General features: G+C 41.4%; 1 protein-coding gene across 1 annotated transcript in view; it reads right to left on the bottom strand.

The window, feature by feature from the left end:
• The window catches only part of nf1b (neurofibromin 1b), a 119,946-nt gene that overhangs the window by 90,247 nt on the left and 2,482 nt on the right, over window positions 1–27,217 (bottom strand). The window contains 4 exon segments of the mRNA XM_017711895.2: window positions 328–434; window positions 3,601–3,791; window positions 7,500–7,583; window positions 8,991–9,134. Coding sequence (XP_017567384.1) covers window positions 328–434; window positions 3,601–3,791; window positions 7,500–7,583; window positions 8,991–9,134 — 526 coding nt within the window.

Below are 27,217 nucleotides of genomic sequence, written 5' to 3'. Positions count from 1 at the left end.
CACCAAAATATCTTATATGTAACACCAGCATTTTGCCTTCAGCTATAATGCACATAAAAACTCAGAAGGCATGTGTAGGTTCACCGATGGTTTTAGATAGTGAATAAAATGACCATGTGTGTTGTAAACATTGTGACATCTGGTTCCTATAACCACCACTGTAAAGAAATCGGAGTTGGCGCATTTCTGTACAATAAACAATTTTCACATCAAACCACTATTTTCCAACGTTAGCTGTCTCAATACAAATACTGAATCTCACTTCATGAGACGTACGATTACTGATGGAACACAGTATAGAAAAGAAAAAAAAAAAAAATCACAAACCTTGCAGGAGCCGTTTGAGTTTGGAACAGTCCACATTAATGTACCGGATGAGCTCAATGTCGTGAACATCAACAGTGTCCTCTGAGCACACCGTCAACTCCTGTAATCTGAATCAACGGAGAAATGTGTCAAAATACGAACCCCATAGTTAAAGCCATGTTGTGGCAAATCTACATAATGAGAAATCCTGCCATATAAAAATATAACATTATATATAAAATATATATTCAATATGGAATGAATTCAGAGCAGCACAGTGACTGAGACCAACACTATGACAAAAAGATTTTTTTTTCTTAAACAATTTTTAAAGTACTTTGTTCTTGAGTAAGAACAATGTTGTTGTGCAAGAATCCTACACAACTCTGCCAGAAATGAAAACATAAGCCTTGTTTACATTTACATTTCTGGCATTTGGCTGACGCTCTTGTCCAGAGCGACTTACAATTTGATCATTTTACACAGGTAGGCCAAGGCAGTGTTAGGAGTCTTGCCCAAGGACTCATTGGTATAGTGTAGGGCGCTTGCCCTGGTGGGGGATTAAACCTCAGTCTACAGTGTAGAAGGCAGAGGTGTTAACCACTACACTAACCAACCACCACTTGTTTACACACCTCAAAAACAAGTGCAAACACTCCAACTTGCCCCACAGGAGGTGTTAACTGTAACTGTAGACTGAGTGACTAGATGTAACAGTCACTAAAATGTCTGGTAAATTGATGCAAAACGAAATTGTTAAAGAAAATTCTAACCAGATGAGATTTCAAAACGAATGACAAAAATCGACGCATTAAAAAATACCATTGAAAACGGCCTCAAACACCGGCAATTATTTTGATCACAAAGCACAACAGAAAATATCAGTGATAAAACCTGAAAATTCATAGTTTTGATGAATTTGTGTGCATAAACTGACCAAAAATGGAACTGTTCCGAATTCATGTGGGGAAAATTTCACTTCTAGGATGTTTTGCTGTGACAAAATATTAAACCTAACCCTGCCATGTGAAGGCCAGCATGCCAAGTTTACATTCTTTAAAATGATTCCGTATTACAGTCACCAAGTGGAAGATTAAAATAATGCACGTGTCATTTCTGGGATTTATACACACAACTCAGTAACTGAAAAACAATTCCCCAAATCGTTCAGCTCTACTCTCAACATACACCAGTGCTTAGCTGTGTGTTTTTCCTGTGTGGGGTTACTGAGTGATAGAGATGCTTTGACAAGCCTGAAGACGTGTGTAATGTTATTAACACTGTGCAATGTGTACAGAGCAAAAACTTGCATCACTTACAAGTTGACTGAATGTGCAAACTGGAGTCTAATTCCTTGCGTCAACTACATGCTTGGCCACTAAACGGACTGAATGATTGATTGAGTTGATTAATCTACATACAAAATTCATTCCATTACATTTCGTTCCATTTCATTCTGTTTGTGCCCTAATCTCCCTTTCATATAGTTTCCAAAACAAAACCAAATTTCACACAATTAGTATTCGATATCAGGTGCAAGACCTTATTCTTTTCAACCTGAATGCTCAGTAACTCTGCAAGGCAAGCAGCAACCGGAAAAAATGTCCTTTACTCACAACAATCTGACCTGAAAGCCTACAGGCTGAGTAAGCAAGGCATGAAAGCTAAAAGCCAGAATGGTGAAGGCATCAGAGAGGGGTTTGTGAAGATCAGTCTTTCTAAAGGCTCATGTTTTAATCAGTAGCCACCTCCTCGCTCCTGATAGAGCTTCTCCATCACTCAGTAACCCCACAGAGATTAACACCACACCACAGCACAGCACAGCACACACAGCAAAACAACGGAGTGTGCTGAGAACAGACCTGAACGGTTTGGGGGAAAATACGCAAATGTGTTTTTCTAATCAATATTGTGACTGATTTAAATTGTGATGATTTTTCATAACTTCACTCAAATCAGGGTCTTTCAATCCGTGGGGCTTTTTAAGTGGCAGCTCACTGTTTTGTAAAATCACAATGTTTCTATGCTCATTGTCCACTTTATCAGCTCCACTTACTGTATAGCTGCACTTTGTAGTTCTACAGTTACAGACTGTAGTCCATCTGTTTCTCTGATACTCTGTTACCCTGTTCTTCAGTGGTCAGGACCCCCATGGACCCTCACAGAGCAGGTACTATTTGGGTGATGGATCATTCTCAGCACTGCAGTGACACTGACATGGTGGTGGTGTGTTAGTGTGTGTTGTGTTGGTATGAGTGGATCAGACACAGCAGTGCTGCTGGAGTTTTTAAACACTGTGTCCACTCACTGTCCACTCTATTAGACTCTCCTACCTTGTCAGTCCACCTTGTAGCTGTAAAGTCAGACGACAGCTCATCTGCTGCACAGTTTGTGTTGGTCATCCTCTAGTCCTTTATCGGTGGTCACAGGACGCTGTTGGCTGGATATTTTTGGTTGGTGGACTATTCTCAGTCCAGCAGTGACACTGAGGTGTTTAAAAACTCCAACAGCACTGCTGTGTCTCATCCACTCGTACCAACACTACACACACTAACACACCACCACCACATTACTGTTACTGTAGTGCTGAGAATGATCCACCACCCAAATAGTACCTGTTCTCCATGGTGATCCTGAGCACTGAAGAACAGGGTAAAAGGGGGCTAACAAAGTATCAGAGAAACAGATGGACTACAAAGTGCACCTGTATAGTAAGTGGAGCGGATAAAATGGGTAATGAGCTTAGAAACAAGGAGGTGGCCATAATGTTATGCCTGATTTGTGATCTATCCATGCTTCCTTGCCCTGTTTTTATAAGCGCAGTTGCTGATAAACAACTGTTTATCAAACTAAATGTTGGTTAGGAACACAAAAGTGACAGCGCAAGACACGGCTGAGGCTAATCGCTGGTCTGAAAATCTCGTTTTTCAATGTTAATCAGTAGCTCAGTTTGAAGCCAGATATCTTCATGTGTTTTCTAACTGGTACACAACTTTGCTCAAGTCTGTTTTTGTTGAGGCACTGTTCTGATCCACCTGCCCATTGCACAAAACAGACTGTTCTGCATGTGAAATGGCCCTTTCCTGTTAAAGCAGGAGGCTCTGGCTTATGAGACAGTATTTTAACACAGACTCTCACAACTTAAGAGTGGAATTGGTCTCACCTAATGTGGTATCTTCACACTAATAAAGTACGTTGAGCTTGGTGTTGAGCAGAATAACTGCTTAAGGGACCCTTCATTCATTACTAAACTGACCCCAAGACGGTAGGGATGAACGAAGAATGTGTGTGTACCTGGTGGAGATGCGGCTGAAGACAGCGTTGAAGTTGTTGCAGCTGAGTGAGAATAGCACCCCGGAGGCAGAATTGCGCAGTTCGGCTGCATACTGGTTCCCTTCCCTGTACGTATGGATGAAGTGGCAGATCTCTGGCAGCAGCTGTTTAACAAGCATGGTTTCATCCAAACGCATGCAATCTTTCGGTTGCTGGAAACAAGAAAAGATAAATGGGTCAAAGTCAAATCAGACTTATTCACAGCTGAGCTGCTACAAAACAGACATGTAAATAAAATATCATGAAGGCTAAAATAAATACACTAAAAAACACAGGAGTAAAAATTAAGGAGGTCTTTGCAATGGCGGTTTGTGCATTTTCTGGGGTCTATTAATCCATTAACCAACACTCCACTACGTCTCCACGCTACTCTCATTCATGCTACACAGTCTTTAGCTGCGGTCACAAGTTTGCCTTTTTTAATCATAGCAAGATAGAGTGTGAGAGAGAGTGTGAGAAAGAAATAGGGAGGAAAAGTGAGAGAGAGAGCACACAAGACACAGACAGGAAGAGAGAGTAAGAAAGCAGTCAGGCTTCAGTCACAAGGTCCTACTAGTGTGCCATGAATAAAGCTGAGGGCTAAACAACACCATAGCATCTAAGCAGTGGCAGAAACAAACACACTGGCCTGTTTTGTTTGCTTTGGGTATTTTTAGAGGGCGAACGAGACTGTAAGGGTATTTAAAGCACACGGAAAGAAGAGCCAAAAGAAGGGAAGTGAGCTCAAGGCCAAACCAGAAGGATGAGGGCACATCCAGGCATCAGGATGTTTAGCACAGGCAATAACAATAAACCACACTAGCAGTGGGTGGTATAGTAATAAATAAAAAAATACATAAGAGAAAGGGTAATTACAATTTCTGAAGTTTCAGTGTGTGTGTACATATATCACACACATGCAATAATACATATACATATATATATATATATATATATATATATATATATATATATATATATATATATATATATACACACACACACACACACACACACACACACACACACATTGATAAGATTTCCCTGGAACACCTGAAAAACAACCCTATAACATCATCCCTCCTCCACCAAACTTTACAGTTGGCACAATGCTGTCAGTCAGGTGGAGTTCTCCTTGCATTCACCAAACCCAGGCTCGTCCATCAGACTGACAGATAGAGAAGCGTGACTGGTCACTAAACAGAATGCGCTTACACTCCTCCAGACCCCCAATGGTGGTTTGCTTCACATCGACAGGAGCAACATCTTTTGCTGATGTTGCTTCCAGAGACAAATTGGAACTATTTAGTAAGTGATTACAGTGTGAGTACAGGCACTGGGTAGTAAAGTTTAAACTTTGCGGCTTAGTTCTGTAAGTTTGTGTAGTCTACCACTTCATGGCCAAGTTGATGTCGGTCTTGGGTGCTTCAATTTCACAATCATGGCACTTATAGTTAGCTGGGGCAGATCTGGCAGGACAGAAATTTCACAAACTGACTTGTTCCAAAGGTGGCATCTCATGACAGTGCCATTCTTGGTGACTGAACTCATCAATCTGACCTATTCTACTTCCAGCCTATCGAGACTGCAAGGCTATATGGCTAATCTGATCCACCTGTTAGCAATGGGTTGTGGCTGAAACACCCGAACTCAATAATTACGAGTGGTGTCCCAATACTTTTGTTCACACAGCATATACATACACACGCACGCACAAATACACCACCCACGTACACAAGCAGATATTGAATGAGCATCCCAAGCTTTAGCTGCGCTCCTACATCCTCAGTTTTCCAGGCGGTGATCCTCTCAGGCCAGGAGCGGCGCTTTGAAGCTCAGCTTCAGCATGAGTTTGCATATACCGCATTCCCAGCTTGAGCAGCCTTGGGAAAAAAATGTCGTAAATTTGGGCTGCGCCAACAGCTCCAGCCTGGGATTAGTAAACAGTATCCAGCTTAATGCTTCTACCTGATGTGGGTGAACATGCACGCCATGCCTGAGCCCAAACTGAAGCTTCCCTTCTGTCCCCAACACAACGGGTGAGTCACAAAACAGCAAGAACTTTGGGTCAAATGTCAGCTGGCTGCAGAATAGAACAACTTGGTGAATCTTGATCTTGATTCTATCCATCAACTGCATCAAATTTAAGTCTTAAAAAAAAAAGATACACACTGTTTATCATGATGCATCATTCTGAGGGTGTAGTGTATCTGATATTAAGCTTAGTATGTTTTATAACGATCATGTTGACATTCTGACAAAGAACACTGTTTTTATCAAAACAAAATATTTAGAAGTATCTAGTAGAATGGTATCGGATATTCCACTAATATCAGATTTTGTAGGCACCTACTGAGCAATTAGGCCCACTAAAGTTAGTCCCTGCACCAGCAGATATTTGAGGATCAGGTATCGGTGCATCCATACTTGATGGACACTTATCAACGCATTTGGTTTTGGCACATGGACCACAGAACATATTCTTGTCCAAACATCAGCAGCCAAATCAGTTTTATTAAATTAAAAATACTAACCATTAGATAAACACTAACCAAAAACCCAGAGATCAAGTAAGGTTTATTCACCAAGTCTACAACATAAACACTGCCATTTCATTAACATGAGTTGATGGTGGTACAAAAGTGCTAAATATGAAAAAAATAAAACTATCTACATTTTCACTGGGTAGTACTTTGCCTCACAGCACACTACACGCACCTCTTCACCTTGAACAGATGTAAAAAAACTGTTTCAGGCTAAAACCGTAACTCATAACTATCATAAAATTACTCCTTCAGGCATCGAGTAGCGTGTTCAAAACTTCACTTTTTAAGCTTTGAGGTATTAAACTCTTCAGACATCTGGTTCCCATCACCAGCACTGTGATCAATTTTGACCCTGAAGTTTCTCTTGAATGGCAGTAGTGCGTCCTGCTATGATGTCTGGTTTGGAGACTGTGGCTCTGTCTAAAAGACAGGAGGCTGAGCTGGAGGTGGCGGAGATGAAGATGCTGAGATTTTCGTTGGGAGTGACAAGGATGGACAAGATTAGAAATGAGCAGATCAGAGGGACAGTGAAGGTGGAGCAGTTTGGAGATAAAGCCAGAGGCCAGGTTGAGATGGTGTGGACATGTGTTGAGGAGGAATAGTGGATATATTGGGCAAAGAATGTTGGAGATGGAGCTGCCGGGTAGAAGGAGAAGAGGTAGACCTCAGAGAAGGTTTATGGATGTAGTGAAGGTGGACATGGAGATGTTGGTGTGAAAGTAGAGGAGGCAGTGGATAGGGCAAGATGAAGGCAGATGATCCGCTGTGGCGACCCCTAAAGGGAGCAGCTGGAAGAAGAAGAAGACGAAGACGAAGAAGAATACAGTGTATACAGAGTACACCGTGATAGGCTAGAGAACATTAAAAACTGGCTCTAAAGTGAAATTAAGAGACTGTTAGTATCCCAGCCAAACTTCTGACCAATCAACAAACACCCAGATGTGTAATCTGGTGCACTCTCGCTGCTGTATTGTGAAACTAAACAATACAAATTAAAATACACAACGTCACTAGAACGCAAACTCTGGTTCAGACTTTAAAAAAGATGTGAAAACAGCCTAAAAGACTATCAGTTCTAGAGTTGAATTCTCTGAAGTATCGTTTGCTGAAAGACTGGCAGCAAGGCGGATATTAAGACAGCACGTCCAGTGCAGCGGTAATGCTCAGGGAGCGGGGGCAGTCCCACTGGAGCCAAACGGCAAGACCAGGAAGCACCTGCAAAACTCATCTACTTCAGCTGGCAGATGCTGCGCATCTCCAGGGGCCGTGGAGGCTTCGGGACGAGGAGAGGGGGGTCGAGAAAGAGAGAAGAAATGGAGGGGAAAGGCTGCTCACCCCCGCAAGGCACTTCTCCAGTGTGTCCAAGATGATGAGCTGGGAGAGATAGAGGTTCTTCTCTGCGGCCTCTCCAAATATTCTCTGCAAGACAGAGAAGAGAGTTGGTTAAAGTGCTTAAGGGTAAAGACAAAACACCCCAGCCAAACCCTTTCTACATCTGTTGTAAACAGTATCCAGGCCTATTTGCCTTAAAAGCTGATTTTCCAGTTTAAAGTTGAGGAAAGCCCACTTCTTTATGTGTGGAGGCACACAAACTTCGTTCAGGATTAATCAACTGAGTTATTTCATTGTTTGACACCAATTTGTATTGGTTTATAGGGGCAGGACAGATCAGCTAAAGTGGTTAGCGAACCTCTCTGTGTTCTCCACTTTCTAGTCACGCTCAGTTCCTTGGCTACACTGACGAAATAGGCGAGTAAGGATATGCTAAGCTTCTTCACACAGAGTGTCATACAGCAGTTAGAGCTACAGCCAAACGGACAAACTCAATGAACAAAGATGAACCTCATTAGCTGTTGTAGGTTCATTTCATCTCCCTGATTTTTATTCCTAGGAATTCTTAGTTTTATTATACATAAAAGCCTGAACAATTATGAGGAAGTTACATCTTCTGTAAATGTTCTTGAAAAATAGGTTAACACATTCTCTATAGGGAATCAATTTAATTTTGATATTCTCTCCGTATTTTAGTGCTTGGTTTTTTTGTTTATTTGTTGAGTTTAACATATTGTGAAATATGTTAAATCTAACATAAAACATAAAATGTACCATAACCTGTATGATGTAAATTTTTCGAATTAGTTAAATTCAGCAAATGAAAAAAATGTGCACTACAATATGCTTATATTACTGCTTTTAAATTTGTAATAAATAATGCATTAAGTAATAATTCAAATGCTCAGAAGCGTGTTCTCTGTAGAGGATGCGTTAACTTAGGAAAAATAAAGAAAACACGGTACCTAAACTTTTGCATTCGACTGTATGCTTTCAACATTACACTTACAACGCCTGTTACAATTTCAGTGTCCATTTTTATCCTTCAGTGCTGATCTTATATCCATTTTTTGTTTTTATATTATATATCTATATTACAGAGGTGGGACTCTGCATTTAAAATAAACTCAAACTATAACTGTTTTTACTTGCTTTTATGATAAAACATTCGGGATAAAAGTTTCCAACTCTAAAAACAGCTGGAAAATGCAGAATTCTGAATGGTTGTCAAAATGATGTGACAGTTATTGTTATATCACCAATGCCAGCGCATTTATTGGCCTCTATGTCAGTGGCTAGCACTCCTGATTTGTAGAGCAGCGTAACAATTCCCAGTGTTTGTGTGACATATTTGGATTTCTGTCAACCTGAAGAGGCTGAGGGATGCCATACTATAGAATATGACACAAATAACGTATTTAATGCAGGTTTTCCAGTCAGAATGTCCCTGCTTTACAACTTCTTAAGAAGAGGGCCCAAAGAACCAACACTCACCATATTGTTCACATTCTTCAGTATGTTGGTGAGGCCGCTGATGACCAGAGAGAACTTGTACTTGGAGATGTTTATTAGACATTCCCTGTTGTGCTCCGTGCTGACTTTGGTGTGGGTGTTCTGTTGTCCAACTTTGACCGGAAGCTGGAAAAAAAAGAGGAAAAAACAAAACCATGGTCATGATTTCATGATACTATGTATATTTCAGGTGTTACAACATTTGATGAAAAGAATGGTTGATCAAAAAATCTAATTGGCACCGTTTCTCGCTTAACCAAGATGTAGTTGATCAGCCAAGACATGTTTATTGTCCAGCTTATGCTTCGTTAGTTCAGCTCTGAAGATACAAGTTCAATGCTGCTAACAGACACTAGAAGTCAATAGTCATCCAAATCTTTTTCTGTAAATACAGTCCCTAAAACTTCTCTCCACCAGCTCAAATCACATCCAGGTTTTCATTAATCACAGAAAAATAAATAAAAACAAACTTCACCGTGTCACTGAACACTCAGGGCAGTTATTTCAAACCAAGGCTCTCTGTTAAATGCTTTTAAGCAGAAACAACAGCAATTGGGCACAGAATACAGGGTGATTCAAAAAGATGAATCCGATTACAAAATGATTTATTTGACTTGTAAATTATTACAGAACATTGCAGTAAACTGTAAATGTTTTAAATCAGCATAAAGTTTATTCTGAACAGACATCATCGACGGCAGAGTCAAATTCATCCCGTACTCGATTGAGCATGTCGGGTGTCGCGGCACTCACGGCTATTTCAGTGAGATTTCGGAGATCATCCAGTCCAACGATGAAAGCTCTGAGCTGTTGGAGGTTCACTGACGAAGAAAATCACATTGCACGGTTACGACGGATTCACTATTATTGAGGTGGAGAACGCCAAACGTTTTCTGGTCAGGGGTCGCATCTCCTCGCAGACTGAAGGAAGCCATCTTCCACTGACAGTCACTACGACCCCCTCTTTCAACTGGAATTTGAATCACCCTGGATTAAGCGTTTGTATGTTAAAATCAAGTTTTGTGAATTTTTATACTTCCCACCAAGTCTATACCATGTCCTAAACCACATCAAGTCTAGATGACATTAATGAGGTCCTGAATGGGGCCTGAGACGTTTTATGGGGATGTGTTTACAGAAATGCTTGATTGATAACTTGGTATTTGTTAGGAACACTTGCCATGAAGCTCCAGCTCCAGCACCAGCACTAAACTAGCAAAATTTGGACACAATTTCGGGTGATCAGCTACACCTGGATTTCACACAACTTCATGGTACAGTTCAAAGAGCTTCCTCCAGTTCTTAGCATCAATATTATTAAATAACACTTGGACTGAAAAAGCTACAGAGCCTATCAAAGACCTTAAACGACCCTGTCGTGTAATATTATGCAAGTGGAAAGCTCAAGGAACCACCACTTATCATCCCCAGGCAGGTGTGCTATGCAAGATTTCATAACACGTTCCCAGACAAATCATAAGGAAGGTACGCAAGAAGCCAGCAGTCTCTCAAATCGGTCGCAGGATGACCTGAAATCAGCAGGAACTGCAGTTACACAGGGAACAAATAAGAAGTGAACTGCACTGCAATAATCTGTTTTCCTAGACCCTTCATAAAACCCCTCCGCTAAAAAACAAGCACAGAGATGAGTGTCTAAAGTTCACACACAAGCATCTGGACATCAGAACTCTTCTGGAACAATCTACTCTGGTCAGACCAAACAAAAAAGGAAGCCTTCGGCACTAAAGATGGACTTTTCAACAGCACAACCACCCCGAACATGCACTGTTAGAAATAAAGACTCAGGTACATTTTTCATTCATCGAGGTACAAACAATGTACATTTTCACTTAAAGGTACAGTGGTTTTAAGGTCCAACTGTACACCTAAAAGGCGTTTTTCCAGGTTAAAAGTACATATTTGTTCCCTTTCATAACCGAATGTTTTAAAACAGAACAGAAAAATAAAAAGCCTGGAGACGAAATGAAGTGATGCTTTTTTTTTTTCCACAAACGGGGAAATTCCACCTCCGCATTTAACCCATCCGTGAAGTGAAACACCACATACACACTAGTGAATACACACACACTAGGGGGCAGTGAGCATACTTGCCCGGAGTGGTGGGCAGCCCTATCCACGGCGCCCGGGGAGCAGTTGGGGGTTAGGCGTCTTGCTCAAGGACACCTCAGTCATGGACTGTCGGCCCTGGGGATCGAACCGGCAACCTTCCGGTCATAGGGCCAGATCCCTAACCTCCAGCCCACGACTGCACCAAGACGGGGAGTGTAGAGTCCATACAACTTAGACAATATAATTTCAATTTATTATGGTCCAGTTATGCTCCCTGACTAAAGGTACCGAGATGTACCCTTGAGGGGACCACCCCAGTGACAAGAGAGGGGGAACTGCCCCAGTGACAGTTTAGTACCTTTATTTCTGCGAGTGCAGAGCCAAAGTAACTCAAGACTGTCCCTTTAAAAAGAAGGTGAAGGTGCTTGCATGATCTCCTCACGTGAATCTTGTTGAAAATGTATGGAAGATTCTGAAATTGAGAGTCCGTCAGATTGACCCTCATAACCTTAGGGAAAAATTTTACCACAACTCTACAAAAATCCATTTATTTCTTACCATACATGTCAATATAAATATTACTGAACACTTCCTACATTTGATGTGTGTTTTAAAATCTGACTTTTGTGAACTAACAATTAGGGCGGAACGATTAGAGGAAAATATCTAATTAAGATTTTACCAACTGAGATTTAAATTGCAATTTTTTTAAATAAATTGAGATTCAGGCCTGATTTATTTTGGCCAAGAAGACCAGAGCATCAACCTTCTCTGGCTTGAGGCTCGACCCCTGAACGTAGTGTCCAAACTGCCAGTAAGTAGTAGTTGTGATGTCACAACGCATGGAAGTTCGGTTGCCTTTGGTCTAACTCATCTACAGGCACTTCACAAACTCTTATTAGGTTCAATTTCCCATCTTAAAAGTTAAAACAACGTTTTTGCTAATGCACACACTTTAAAAAAGATGTTTCTTCAAGGGTTGTTTAGTAAAGACAATGGTTCTATGCAGAACCATGAACACTCTGTGATCCTTTTGCACGTTTTAATGATTCTGTATGGAGAAACATTTTAGATTGACGGAGAATGTGTTATATATGCAGCATTTTTCTTTTTTTTTAATAAGATTCTCCAAAACGCACCTCTATTCTTACAGCTTGACATTGTAAGAGACACTGTAACAATAGTACAACCCTTTTTGGTGCTATATAGAGCCATAAACAACACATTCTCCCATCTGAAGAACCATTTCACCATGCAAATGGCTCTGAGTGTTCATGCTTCAATGTGGATTGTTACAAAAGAACCACCTTTTTTTAAGAACTATATTTTTAATTTAAACTGTAGGCTATAATAAAAAAAATTGCAGCTCTTACGTTTTGAAAATTGCACTTAAATTGTGTCTTAAATTGTGATTTCGATATAAAAACAATTAATCTTTTAGCCCTACGAACAATCATAATAGGCAGTAAAGGACTTTTTAACTAAAATGAATGGAGTATAAAACCTAAATAAAATACAAATATCAGCTGTTCTTATTAACCCCTAAAATTCAGTCACAAAACATTCATATTGGCTGGGCCCTACAAAAGCCTCCACCGGTGGGTCACTTCCTGGGCAACAACCATAGCCAAGCCCTTGAGGCCGAGTAGCTGGCCAAGAGGACAGTCGAGTCCAGCGGAGAGAGCAAAGTCCTGGGGAAGCCTGGAGGGGCCAGCAGGACACACTGAAGCCCTGGACCTCATTACACACACACATACACACACACACACAACGAGGAACAAAGAAGTCTTTGGCGCAGTGCCGCACCCCTCCGGCCGCAGACGAACACCTGCAGCAGCCCAAAGACACATATACACACCCACACACACACAGTCACACACTGTGTTAAATGCAGTCATCATGCTTCTTCACCACTATGAATTCAGCTTATAATCAATTAGCCCAGAGGGAGGAGATGAAGACAGTCAACATCTGTTTTAGGCGGGAGTCCCCTTCACTTCCTCCCAGTACTGCCCCCGCTTCAGGGTTTGAGGGCAGACCTCCAATGGCCTGCCAAGAACAGCCTGGCTGCCAGAGGAAGATCACCCAAAGCCAAAGGAAACATGGCAGAGCCGAGGGGAGTTCATCCGAGGGGAGGTGCACACAGATGTGTACAAATGATCACCTGTGCCAGTCAAAGCTTTGGACACACGTGACTGAACGCATGCAATGATTTTAAAGACATTTTAAGATAAATTCTCATCACTGTTGTTGGAAGAAAACCCGATATCTCCATTTTCTGTCGTTTTTCAGCTTTTACCATAATTCGAACGTGGCCGTTGCCCTTCAAAGTGTATGTAAATTTCATGATGAATGGAAGACACCGCCCAAAAAAATCACCTGGAAAAAACTGGTTCCATTGACTTACATTAAAAGTAAGGTATGTTTTTTCCTTCTCTTGTAAACCATTCTGGAGATAAGTCAAGGTTTTCTCCCGACAACATCGATATGCTTAAACCCTTGAAATTGTATTCTAAGACAAATGTAGAAGTTAAATATATATGAACTCCTGTCTAAAACATCCAGAGCTAAAACGATTATTCAACATTATCAGCGCTGACAAATACAAATATTTCTGTTGATGATTTTCCCTTTACGTTTTCAAAGTGATGACCTAGAGAGACTTAACGACTCTGAAGGAGAGAGCAATTCACTTTGTGTTGTATCTATGTGAGCAGATGGAGATGTTTTCCCATATAACACATGCAGTTTGCAGAGCTGGGCGATATGGTCAAAGACGTTATGACGATAAAAAAATCTCATATCAGTCGATATTGATCATCACGATACATGTCAAATCGTTATTTCTTTCAAGTTTGACGGCTGATTTTTGCTCCTGAGCGGTTAACTGTTGTTTTGAACTATCCTGTAAGGTCGGAACATGACAAACACTTGCCAAACAGTAGAACATGAGACAGTTAGCTGCTTTTATCAGCTGCCACAGCATGGCTGCGATTTTTATAGTCACATAATAATATTCATAATTTAAAGAGAGTACCAGGATACCTGCTTACAAGCGCTAAACTGTGCCAACGACGAATCACAGTATTCAAACACAAGCTGGCAGACATGTGGATTTCTCTATGCTGCCGTAGTGTTTGAGGGGTGGAAGACCCACAATGTATCTGAGGCTTGCTGTATAAAAGCCTTAACTGCAGAGTGATTGTCACACTACACAAACAACACCTTCCTTTTAGGTACGATTAAACTGAAAATCAGTGCTTTGTGTCTTGTTTGATCTAGAACAACATCAATTCACTGTGCTGTGTGAGTGACGGAGGGCGGCCAAGTTAGCCAGCTGCTAAAAAAAGCTAGCCTGCGAGCGCTCTCCCACTCTCCAATGCCTCACATGCAGCATCTTCAGATCACTTTCGTTTGAATCAGGGCTCTAACTTGCCAGAACCCACTTCTTTCTTTCACTTTTGCTGCTTATGAATGCACGGATACTATAACACGACTGTCCGAGTGCTGTAACAGCGCTTTAGCTGTGAGGAGCAGACGTGATTCAACGCTGCTAAAGCTTGTTAGGATGTACAGAAAGAGGGGAGGTCACTGTAGGACAGTACAGTCACGGCACTTATCTCGTCACAGGAGAACAGATCTCCGATCGCTCCACTCAGGCAGGGAATTTATAACTCCATGTTTCAGACGTTGCTATAGTGTATTTGGTTTAACTCGTTGCCCCCTCCTCCTCTAACCATGTCAAAAAACTCGGAAGTCTGCCCTCTCCTGGCGACCGCAGAGTCGTGGCACTTTCTCTACAGTACAAAAAGCCACCAGGGCTGTCGCTAGAACATGGAAGTGTGAGAATGGTCTACTATATCGAACATTTCTATTCTATTTCTATCGAGGACAGTTATATCGTCCAACGTTCCTCTTATGAAAATCATTAAGCTGTGTCCACATTACAAGCCTCACTGGATATTTCCCACTCTTTGCTTAGCTGCGATCTTTCTTACTCGATGGTTCACATTTGTGTTGGTAAGTGGCTCAAATCTGTAGTTAACGTGAAGGAACCTGTGTCCTGAAATGCCCCGCATGTGCACGTCCTAATGAACTACATTCGTCATGAAGAACAAACTAACCAGCAGAACAAGCCTTCGTCACCAAGTTAATCTGCTCTGCGCAGCTCTCAGCTGTTCATTACTCGAGCAAGAAGGAGGTGAAAAAGGCTCAGACAATTCTGCACAGTTCACTGGCACTACATTCAGGTTAGGCACTGCTGCAGTAACGCTGTTCTGACCCGACCGTTCTCTTTAATGTCACACGGCCAGGAATCGGATATGTATCTTTAATAGGAGCACATATGAAACTGGCTCAGACCTAAACTGGGAAAAAAAAAGATCTGTTTCACATTAAAATCTGATTCTGCCACTTCAGCCTGAAAATCAGGTTACTTACAACCTCGTTTCCAAAAAAGTTGGGACAATGAAGTCAAAGAATGAAACAATGAAGTCAACATATCAAATGTTGAACCTGAGAATTTCTTTTTGCTTTTTTAAAATATACCCATTTTGAGGTGCAAATATCCAAACCCACACATTAAAAACAGAATACCTACCCAACGACCAAACATTCGAATGGTCAAATATTCAGACCTGTGTTTATGTATCAGCATCAGCAATGGCATACATGTAAATAAAAAATATCAGCCTACCATCAGTTCATTCCTTATAGCTTTAACTTTTACTGCTGTTACTGAATGTTATTTCAGTAAAATGTTTCAGGAGCTATTTCATGTGAAAAAGCAAAGTGCCACTTCATTGTTTGTTTTAATGTAGTACATAGACACCAACTGTATCACAGATATGAGTGAAAATCCAAAGCTGGAAAAAAAAAAAACAGGAAAAAGACAGAATTTGTGAAGAAATGGGTAAAATGATAACAATAAAGAACAGTTCTCTCTAAATGGAGGCGTCCAAACTTTAACTCATAGTGTACATGATGACCTCCCTGACCCCAAACAGAGAACGACAGCTTGCCAAGCGCCTAAACTCTGGGAAGAGAAAATGGAAATGAAAATCTCGGGACCGGAGGATCTAAGACAGGAACACACGCAAACCCGCTCTCTTTCTCACACACACAGCTTGTTGACATCCATATTCATGCCAGGCCAGCAGACACAGGGGCACTTTGTTTCACAGGGGCAGCTCAAAATTCCCTTTAGGTCACAGACAAGCCCCTTTCCTTGTGAGCACTTTGGCAGAGACCACTGGGGGAACGGAGTGTAGACCAGACAAGAGTGGATCCCTTCGACTGGGCTGCTCAAAAACACATCAGTGGCTTTTTTTTTGCCGGGGGGGCTTGATGGTCACCTTACACATCCAGCCCAGACACTCACGAGCGAGGCATCTCCAGTTATTAATGAAGCACTCTTAAAAGAGCAGAAGCTTCCCACTCGGCTGAGCTTGGTTTTCCAGGTCACAGCATATGAGGCACAAACATCAAATTTCAATGTGAAAGTGAAAAGGGGGCTTTCTACATCTACCAGCCACAAGCATCCATACCAAACGGAAAAGTCTATCACACGGTCAAGTGGATTTCAGAAAGCAAATAATGAAAATGAATTTTCAGCCCGTCACAAATGTTCCGAAAATCCACTTGGACAGGGGTCGGCAACCCAAATGGCAAGAGCCATTTGGTTATTTCAACAAAAATCAAACCACCTAGACACCCACAATACTGCAATATGTCCATTTTACCATCTTGGCTGTAAACATGTCTCAGTATGTGCTAATGTACCAGCATAGGTTAAAAAAATGAACAGAAGCGCAGACTTACTTTGCTCTGCTTCAAGATTTAGCTCAGCTATAGCCACTTCTCTCGCATCTCGGGCAGGAAAGTTTATAGTTTATAGTTTATTGTAAAATCTCTCTCAACATCCGTTTTTTACGAGGCTGAAGCCGCTTCATTCACCAGCTTCTTGTTCCAATTTTCCCGTTCCGCCAGAACGTAAATGCTGCACCATTTAAGGTGTAACAGGAAACTTTGAACAAGAAGCTGGTGAACGACTCCAACTTCCCAACTTTTTGTTTTCAGGAAACCAGGTGAGTTCTTATAAACGCAAGTAAGTCTCCAAATTCTCAATGTTCATCTTAAACCTTTCTCTTTGTCTTTTCATTAGTTAATAGCTAGGCAGCATTGTTATATGCGTTGCTATGGTGACCAGCAGTCTGGACGCCAACCCCCAGGATTAAAGGGTGAATTAGCAGTTATACATTAACTCCAGCGTTTAAGACCATTGGTTCGATATCATTGCATAGCAGGTAAGATGCTGCACTCCATGCGGCACGCCAGGGTTCGATTCCCCAATAATAAGTTACATCACATGATGTTACAACCTGATGAACATGTCGTGGATCTCATCAGAATGTAATTGTATTGGATTTAATGCAGAAAGGCTGCGAAATGTTGGGGGGGGGGGGATAATCACTGTACTGTTTTTGACAGTATTGTATAATGTGGCACTGTTAGTTAACAAACCTTAAAACTTAAAATTGAAATAAAAAAACTAAATATACCATTAAGCACATTGTGTATTGTAAAAATGTTTGTTATTTTTGACATATTGTCTACCCCTCGCATGACATGACTAAAAATAATGCCGTCGTGGTGGAACAATACACATATTCAAGACTTGATTTTCAATATTTTGCATATTAAAAATGCTATATGTCATTATATCGCTGCTGTCAGAACAAAACCCTGTATCACCAATTTTGGCGTTTTTTTAGTTTTTGCCATAATTTGAAAATGCTGTTCTTTAAATTGTGTGAATCTCATCACGAATGGACCAAAAGAAATGGCCTAAAATGATATGAAAATATGTCTGGTTCCATTGACTTGCATTAAATGTATGTTTTTCTTTCTCCTGTAAATTACTATTTTTGAGATACAAGGTTTTGATCCAACAGTAGCGATATACACTACACAGACTGATTTGGCTCAAATTAAAATAAAGTTCTTAAACTCAACTCTGTCCATTGTCCATCTTACAAAGACCTCTAACAAAATAAACCCCAAAACATATTGACGGCTAGAATCTGAGTGACTTCAGTACAACGGTCCAGTCATGTGAGTGTGGATGTGTGTACAGCAAAGACCCCTTGCCCTGTTCCTCTTCCCTCCTACTTTACTCTGACAGGATTCACCTGATCAGTGACCACGGCTTCCATGAAAGGCAGTCAACGGGAGACGCCAGGAAGAGAACGAGGAGCATTTTGGAGATACAGTTTCACTGTGCTGAACACTCATCTTTTCTTTTTATTACACTACTGTACTGAAATTGTTACACTGCCGTCCTGTTGCTACATATGTGACAACAATACAACCTTCAAAGAATTAAAAACCAAACTGGACCCTTGATGTGACATGAAAGACAGGCCTGCATTATTTTATCCAAAATGATTTACATTTGTTGGATCACATCAATGCCTTGATTTATCAAAACACCAAAAGAACATTCATCATCAGTGTTTCACGCAGCCTTTTGGCAAGGACCAGTATCTACCTACATACTCCTGCGTTTCCCCGAAAGGGCTTAAAAGTGTGAATTGTCAACCAGAAGAAACGCAATTTGATCTAAACAGCTCTTACAAAGTGGAATAAAGTGTTTACTGTATAAAATCAAATGACTGCACCATCAGTCGTGTTCCTGTCTGTGCAGTAGTGCTGGTAGAAATATTGATATATTGATACGGGACATTCTGCAAGGTGCAATACTATTCATATCAAATGCGCTTTCTGGCTTGCACTGCTTTTCCCGCCACGTCTTGCTAGTGGTGCTAAAATGGAAGCTGGAGCGAGTTCCCGGCCTTTGCGACGAGTCCTAGACGACAAAGAAAACAGCAGGAGACATACACCGATCAGGCATAACACTACAACCACCTCCTTGTTTCTACGCTCACTGTCCATTTTATCAGCTCCACTTACTGTATAGCTGCACTTTGTAGTTCTACAGTTACAGACTGTAGTCCATCTGTTTCTCTGATACTCTGTTACCCTGTTCTTCAGTGGTCAGGAACCCCACGGACCCTCACAGAGCAGGTACTATTTGGGTGGTGGGTCGATTTCAGCACTGCAGTGACACTGACGTGGTGGTGGTGGTGTGTTAGTATGTGTTGTGCTGGTACGAGTGGATCAGACACAACAGTGGTGCTGGAGTTTTTAAACACTGTGTCCACTCATTGTCCACTCTATTAGACACACCTACCTTGTCAGTCCACCTTGTAGATGTAAAGTCAGAGACGACAGCTCATCTGTTGCACAGTGTGTGTTGGTCATCCTCTAGTCCTACATCGGTGGTCACAGGACGCTGTTGGCTGGATATTTTTGGTTGGTGGACTATTCTCAGTCCAGCAGTGACACTGAGGTGTTTACAAACTCCAGCAGCACTGCCGTGTCTGATCCACTCGTCCCAGCACAACACACACTAACACATTACCACCACATCAGTGTTACTGCAGTGCTGAGAATGATCCACCACCCAAATAGTACCTGCTCTGTGAGGGTCCATGGGGGTCCTGACCGATTAAGAAGTTGAAATCGAAGTTGAAGTTTTCAGTATTGTGAAAACACTACTGTGCAGAGAATCAAGCAACAATCTTGGAAAACAGAGATTTACATTTTGCTAAGAGGACTAGCAAAATGACAACAAGTGCCTTCAGGAAACTCAACTTCATATTAATACCAGCGCTACAACTTCTAGGCTAGGTACTGTAATAGGACGCCAAAGTTGCAAAAAGTCAGACTGTAAAATTTCCTCCCTCCTAACTATTCTGTAATCAACTGCGAGTGGTATTATTAATAAGTGGAAGGGTTTAGGAACCACAACAACTCAGCCACTAAATTACAGAGCGTGTGGCCGAGTGCTAAAAGTCACCAACGCTGTTGACCTAATAACTGCAGAGATGCAAACCTCCTCGGGCATCACCATCAGCCCAAAAAGTGTGCGCCGGGAGCTTCATGACATGAGTCTCCATGGCCGAGCAGCTGCATGAAAGCCTTACATCACCAAGCACAATGACAAGTGTCTATTCCAACGTGCCTGAGCCCCAGTGCACAAAGCAAGGTCCATAAAGGCCTGGCTGACCTCAACCCCATCAAACACCTTTGGGATGAACTACAATGGAGACTGAGAGCCAGGTCTCTCGGCCAACATCAGCGTCTGACCTCAGAAATGCTCTTTTGGATGAATGGCCAAAAATTCCCCACAGACACTCCAACATCTTGCAAAAGCTTCCCTGAAAAGTGGAAGCTGTTATAGCTGCAAAGGCAGGACCAACTCCATATCAATGCCTATGGATTTAGAATGGGTGTCATAGAAGCTCCTTTAGATGTAATATGTACATGTCCCAATACTTTTGTCCGTATCTGACATAACTGTCGCTTCTCAATTGACTCGATTCCTAAACCTGAACGGTTATTTTTTAATAAAATCATTTTAGATTTTTAAGAAAAACTATAAACACCGGTTTATTATTACTCTGACACACACTTTCACTGTTAAACTAGTTTTGTAAAATAAAGTAACAAACCTAACCATGTATTGATAAACATGTTGTGTGTGTGCATAGAAGCATGCAGCGGCTTCTCTGTTCTCTGGACACAGGCAGTGCTGGATGAAAAACAGAAGCGCTGGAAGGTGCCCATACTAGCTTAAAGGTTAACTGTTCCATTTATATCCTTTCTAGTGTTCAGTCCCTCAAAATCAAACTGAAATATCATTAATGTGACCTCAAACCACAACTGACCACACAGTGAAAGATGAGGGGCCGCTGAATTATACCAACTAAACAGCTGCGGCATATTTTGCACTGTTCGCACAGCACCGGAATAAAGGTTCCAAAAAAATCAATACCTTAAGACCAGGGAGCACAACTCGGTCACGGAGGGCTGGTGTCCAACACAGCTTGGTGATTTGCCTCCTTTGACACACCTGATTACTAACATGTTAATAGCCAGTTTTAGTGTGTGTGTTTGAGTACGGAAACCTCCAAACTGTGCTGGACACTGGCCCTCCAGGAGCGGAGTCGTGCACCCCTGCCTTAAGAGAAACGTTTGTCACCCACAATAGCAATAAAACTGATATGAACAGCCAACCAACATATCGGCTGGGCACTGATCCTTTTTGGTGAGGCCCAAACACAGAGCGGCAATGAACCCTGGTGAGGACGGTGGGGGGAGAGTCCGCGAGTGGGTTTGGGACGGAGCACAGAGCCTGAGCTCTGCTGAGGGACATGAGTGACGGTGGGAGGAGGATGACCAGGCCAGCCACGAGAGGCATGAGGGCAAGGAGCGAGCAGCCACCATCAGGGCCCAGTGGGTCGCCACACCCTTACAGAGCAGAATGAAACGATGCTTACATACGTTTGTTGTTGGAACAAAATCTTGTATCTCCAAAACAGTAACTTTACAGGAGAACGAAAAAACATACTTTACTTTTAATGTAAGTCAATGGAACCAGACCCCCCCCCCCCCCCCCCCCATTCATTAACATTACCTGGCCATTAGTTTCAAACTAGTAAACAACTATGGACATTCATTTCCATCCCTACTAAGTTTTAACAAATGTTTAAACCTCCTTGTTTGCATAAACCTTTTAACCGGACTGCCAGCACTTCCATCTCCATTCACACACACACACACACACACACACACACACACACACACACACACACACACGTCCTGGAAACGTGAAAGCAACTAAGAAGTTAGGGTGTCAAACATACATGCGCTGGTTTCCGCTGAGTTAAGCCAACTGAACAAAATCCTATTTTGTGATTATCCGCAGCTTAAGACCAGACTTAGCATTAAGACGTGGTTCTAATCTGTCTTACACTTTCATTAAAGTTTAATGAGCCACGCCCTGGCAAGGTCTAACGTCTAATACAGTCACACGAAGGTCAATCCAGTCCTCGGCCGTCCAGCAACTTTTACACGCATTCCGTGGTCCAGTTCCGATGCTAACGCTACTTAGCCCAGTTAAACACTGAGGAAGCTCAAACCTGTGACACAGAATGCCCAGAGTCTGATAAGAGAGATGGAAATCATTATGGTTTACAGGTTTATGCAAATATGGTGGTTTAAACATTTGTTAAAGCTTAGTAGGGAAGCAAATGAATGTGTGTAGTTGTTCACTTGTTTGCAAACTAGTATACAGGTGGCATTAAATCACAGCAAACCTCTTTTGTTGCTTATACTTCTTTAAGTCATTTATTCATATTAACTTCAGAAACAGACAAACATTATTTATTCTGGCCAAACTGAAATATCTAAACAATATAATCAAAACAGGTTGACTACTTCCACCAAAAGCTTTCCAAAATTGAAGCAGTATTCAATGCGAAGGGTCTTATAAAATATATATATATATACAAATATACAAATATACACACACACACACACACACACACACACAGCGCCTGAATTTGGTCCAAGCCAACCCACATTTTAGTTTCACTTTGAACATATTGTCTACACTGGTTTGGTGTCCCACTACAATCTGAAATTGTATTGTTAGTGAAAATGCTAGATAACGAGCATCATAACTACAGTTTTAAGTCCTATTTTGTGCACTTTACATGAGGGACCCAAGACCAGACAGTTAACTGCAATGTATGTTTGCTGGTCACTTTGAAACTTCAGACCGTTTTGAAAGAAAAGTTCAAAAGATTAAGATTATAAATATCTGATGAACTCACGATAGTTACAACAGTTTACAAGAGTAGTTGCTGCAGTAGGGCTGATGGAACAAGGAGGAGATGGGGACTGCGGACACGTCATCACTTGAACGAAAGGTGAGGATGTGAAGTTTGGTAGAAAGAGGGGTTTCAGACATGTTCCTCCCCCCAGACTTCAGTTGTAACATAACTACATTTAATGGGTGAAGCTGTATTTTCAGTGAGCCATTACTTTACATGTTATAAAGTACCATGAATGAACTTTATCAATACCACCCAGCACTAAGTATATTATCACCATTACTGCCATCTACCCTGACAGCACTCCTCCACACAGTCTTAAGACCTGAAGATCACCACACATTTCCCTCATCTTCACTGCATCCAACAGGCTGCCACTGGAAAATGAAATGTTCAAACATTCACTTCACTGCAGCCCAAGTAACTAAGTGCAAGTCAATGAGAAAGCAAAGGCCACAATTAGTTAAAGCAGGGTGGCTGTGACTGCCTGTACAACATGGTGTCCACAGCTTGGCCACAGCATCCTTAAGGAAGAACCTATGCAATGTATTTTAATCATTTGTGTTATGACTAAACATTATGTCGAAACTACTGTAAAGCTATGATTTAGGCATCAGACACTTTGTTAGAAACTTTCTGTGAAGTACCATTTAGAGGCATTAAGCTCCTCAGACGTCTGGTTCCTATTACCAACACTGGACAATTCTTGGTACGTTTCTCTAGAGCAGAGCAGTTCACATCAAACCACTCTGAATGACAGTTTGCCTTGTAAGCGTAGAAGTTTGTAAAAAATGTTTACAAACTTTAAAAGTGTATTATAAGCTTATAAGAATGTGTCCATACACATGCAAAACTAAAACCGCTCTGATCAAGACAAAAACACAAAAGCCTATAAACCAATAATAACACACTTAAAACAAGACGCTTAAATCTGACCAAGAGTGACCAGCATGCTTCCTTATGTACATCAGGATCATGTCCAGCAATTTGTCACTTTCAAAGAAGTCTTTGAGACAGGCTTAGGTCAAGTCCCGCAATAAAATCCAAAGCTTGGGTGCTCAATCTTCATCCTGGAGGTCTATCACCCTCCAACCGAACTCTAGAACATCTGATATGGTTAACAAAGGCCTCCAGGGTCATCCAAACATCAGAGCTAGTTGTGTTGGGTATGACCTCTCAAGGGTGGTAGACCTCCAGGACCAGAACTGGGCACCTGGTCTACAGAATATGGTGCACTTTAGTCAAAAAGCCTTTTAAGAATACGACAGAGCTGATCATCACATTTACAGTAAGAAGCAAAAATGAGTTTATTTTTGGGGCGTTGTGCCATCCAACACGATACATATGGGGGGGGGTGTAACGTGTCATTTGTAGGGGTGTAACGATACGATGCAGTGGTGTCTCAATTTCAATACATCAAGAAAATGAACAAGTTATCGTTACCATTTTCTGTTCATACAGCATTTCCTCACGTATAGGCTCTACTTTTGCAACACCTCCTTCCACCGGACTTTACTGATGGCCTGATGAAGTATATTTTCTTCAACGTGAACAATTTCCCGTTTCCATTTTGTCCCATTTTCATTCCAACATGGTTTACACTGTTATGCATAACTAGGGCGACTTCACGTAACAAGACAGAATATAAGCTGCTTGTGTTTTAGCATCTGTGTTTCAGTGAGGTTCATAACACAGTTATTAGAGCGCTTTAACATTACAAACTAACAACGGTACAGACAAAAGCTGAGCTTTTTAGTGTCCTGATCTAAAACCCTAGCCACAGGCTAATGTTAGCCCAAGTTAACACAATGGCTGAAGGTTAACACTAACTTTTTTGAAGGTTAACACAATGGCTGAATGGCGCTATACAGCGTCAGAATGACACGCTGCAGTACACTGATGCAATACCATACATTGTATTGATGCACAGAGCTGGGCAATATAATAATAATATTTATAATTATCATGATAATTTACATCACAATGTCATAAAACGTGTATCTGAGCAGATCGTGGATATCGACAGTATTTAAAAATCCCTTCCCACCTGCAAGTTTGATTTAAAAAAAGAGCATAATTAGTCCCGTTTAATTCTCAGTGTGTGAAATGTTGAATATCAAGAGCATTTTTAAAGCTGCAGCATACGATTTCAACCCCAAACACTGTCAAATTCAGCGAATGTCTCTTTATGGTCCACTAGCACTCCTGTTCTCTGTGTGTGCTGGCAAAAAATCCGGTGCTCTTACACAGCTCTCATTCTCCGAAGGACACAACACTATTCCAGCCAATCAGCAACAGAGGAAATTCATGCTCATGCACAGGACAGGGGGAAAGGTAATGGGGGCTACGTGCTGAACATCTGAAGAACAAAGGTTGGGAAAGAAGGCCTTAGATCAGGCAAGAGTGTGTTCTACAAAAGGTGATGAGGCTCCTATTCCTATTTTCTCGTTCCACCTTAAACTGAGCAGCAGTTCTATGTGCATGTAACTGCTGCACTATTTAAGCTGGAACAGGAAAATTCAAACAAGAAGCTAAGGTGCCAGAATATAAGCACTTAAGGCGGAACGGAAAACGGAACAACGAGCCGAGGCACCGGAATGCAACTGGTGGACCATTTAAGGTGGAACGCATAATCTGAGCAAGAAGCTGGTGAAAACAAAGCCGACATCAGCTTCATAGAGAGTTGAAAGGTATGAAAACGGATGAGGAGGCCGTTCCTGCTTGACAGGTAGGTAACATTAACTTGTTTTTGCTGTATCACAGAACCAATTGGTCAGTATTGTTGTGCCCTTTTTGCTAATGTTTGCTAACCCATATGCAGTGATGGACAAAGTACACAAATAATGCACTTGAGTTAAAGTAGAGACACCCAAGGTAAAATATTCCTCCAGTAAAAGGAGAAGTTCCTCCCTTTAGACCTCCACTTGAGTAAAAGTACTAAAGTATTTGCCTTCAAATGTACTTAAGTATAAAGTAAAAGTACTAAAAGAGTAATTCTGGCTCTGATATCATTTTTATAACCAGACTGGCTTCATGAACTCATTTCAGGTGAAAGTCCTCCAGCGTCTCTCTTGGTAAACCAGTCTTTTAATAGAACGTCATTAATTAGTGACGCTGACGTCTATTAAAATGATCAGAAGCACAAAACACTGAAGGTAAACAGTTTCCATCAGGGAGAACCGAGTGGCTCTGAAATCACTTTTTACACACAAGCAAAGTTTCAGTTTCAGATTTATTTACAACTTAGTTCCAAGTTTAAGTTGAATAAAAACTGGCTTTAAACTCAGGATCACAGATGAGCTCCTTTACTATGTTGATCTGTAGGCGTCTGTTCATAAACATAAACCAGCCCAAACTCATTTACTATAAAATGAACTGGTGTTTGTAGAAATTCAGAAAAAAGCCACGTCAGTCTCGACTGCATATGTGGACATATTTCTATATTGAGCTCTATTTACACAAAGTTAGGTTAGTTCATCATTTATGTTGAACAGACTCTCCCAAAGTTTTACGCTGCTGCGCTGACGTTGAACCGCGTGCTGCACTGGGTCGGTATGACCAACAGGTCAAAACCAGCTCTAAACAAAGTGACCGCTGGGCCCTGATTGGTGCTCTGGCTTTGCGCTTCTTTCGTTTTGACATGTTTTTATACACACAGAAACCAAAAGGAACGACAGATTTCTCAAAATGTAGTTTAAGATATCTGACTCTGAAATGTAGTGGAGTGCAAGTAAAAAGTTGCCCAACATGGAAAAAGTTCAGTACAGATACACGATGTACTTCAGTACATTTACTTAGTTACTGTCCACCATTGCCTACATGCTAGGCAACGTTATTTACATTACTTGCCGTGTGGCCATTAGCTCCAGCATTATATTACGGTATTTGTCCATAAAACATTTGCAAGGGGTTTATGGCCACAGAGAAAAAAAAGACTGTCACCCCAGTGTCATTTGTCAATGCATGGACATGAATTTGGGGGGGGGGTTGAGCTTCTGAGGGAGCACTGAAGGAAGGGGTGTATTTGTTTGCAAAATGTGGCAATACTTTATCTGTTAGAACTCATCAGATGACTAGAAAAAAAATGTAAACGTTGTGTATCATAAAAAAAATGTATACAAATATTGTGACACACTGCCCAGATCCACTGTTACATCCCTAGTCATTTGATGTGTTGACGCCTCCAATCTCCAATGGATGAGTATTCATAAGTATTGGTACAAATGAATGACAGGTTGATTAAGATTTTTTTCTCCACTGGCCAGATCACCCAAGATAAACGTTGAGGGCTGTTCAGTAAGAACGTCCCTCAGACCTATTCCTACTGAACAGGCTTGAATTTGGATTTAAATGTTATCTGGCTAAACTGTAAAATCCTGCTTTGTGAAATACCCCCCA

Source organism: Pygocentrus nattereri, chromosome 18, assembly GCF_015220715.1.
Source record: "Pygocentrus nattereri isolate fPygNat1 chromosome 18, fPygNat1.pri, whole genome shotgun sequence".
Taxonomy (NCBI): domain Eukaryota; kingdom Metazoa; phylum Chordata; class Actinopteri; order Characiformes; family Serrasalmidae; genus Pygocentrus; species Pygocentrus nattereri.
Note: the sequence above shows the minus strand (reverse complement) of the source record. Positions and strands in the feature narration are given on the sequence as shown.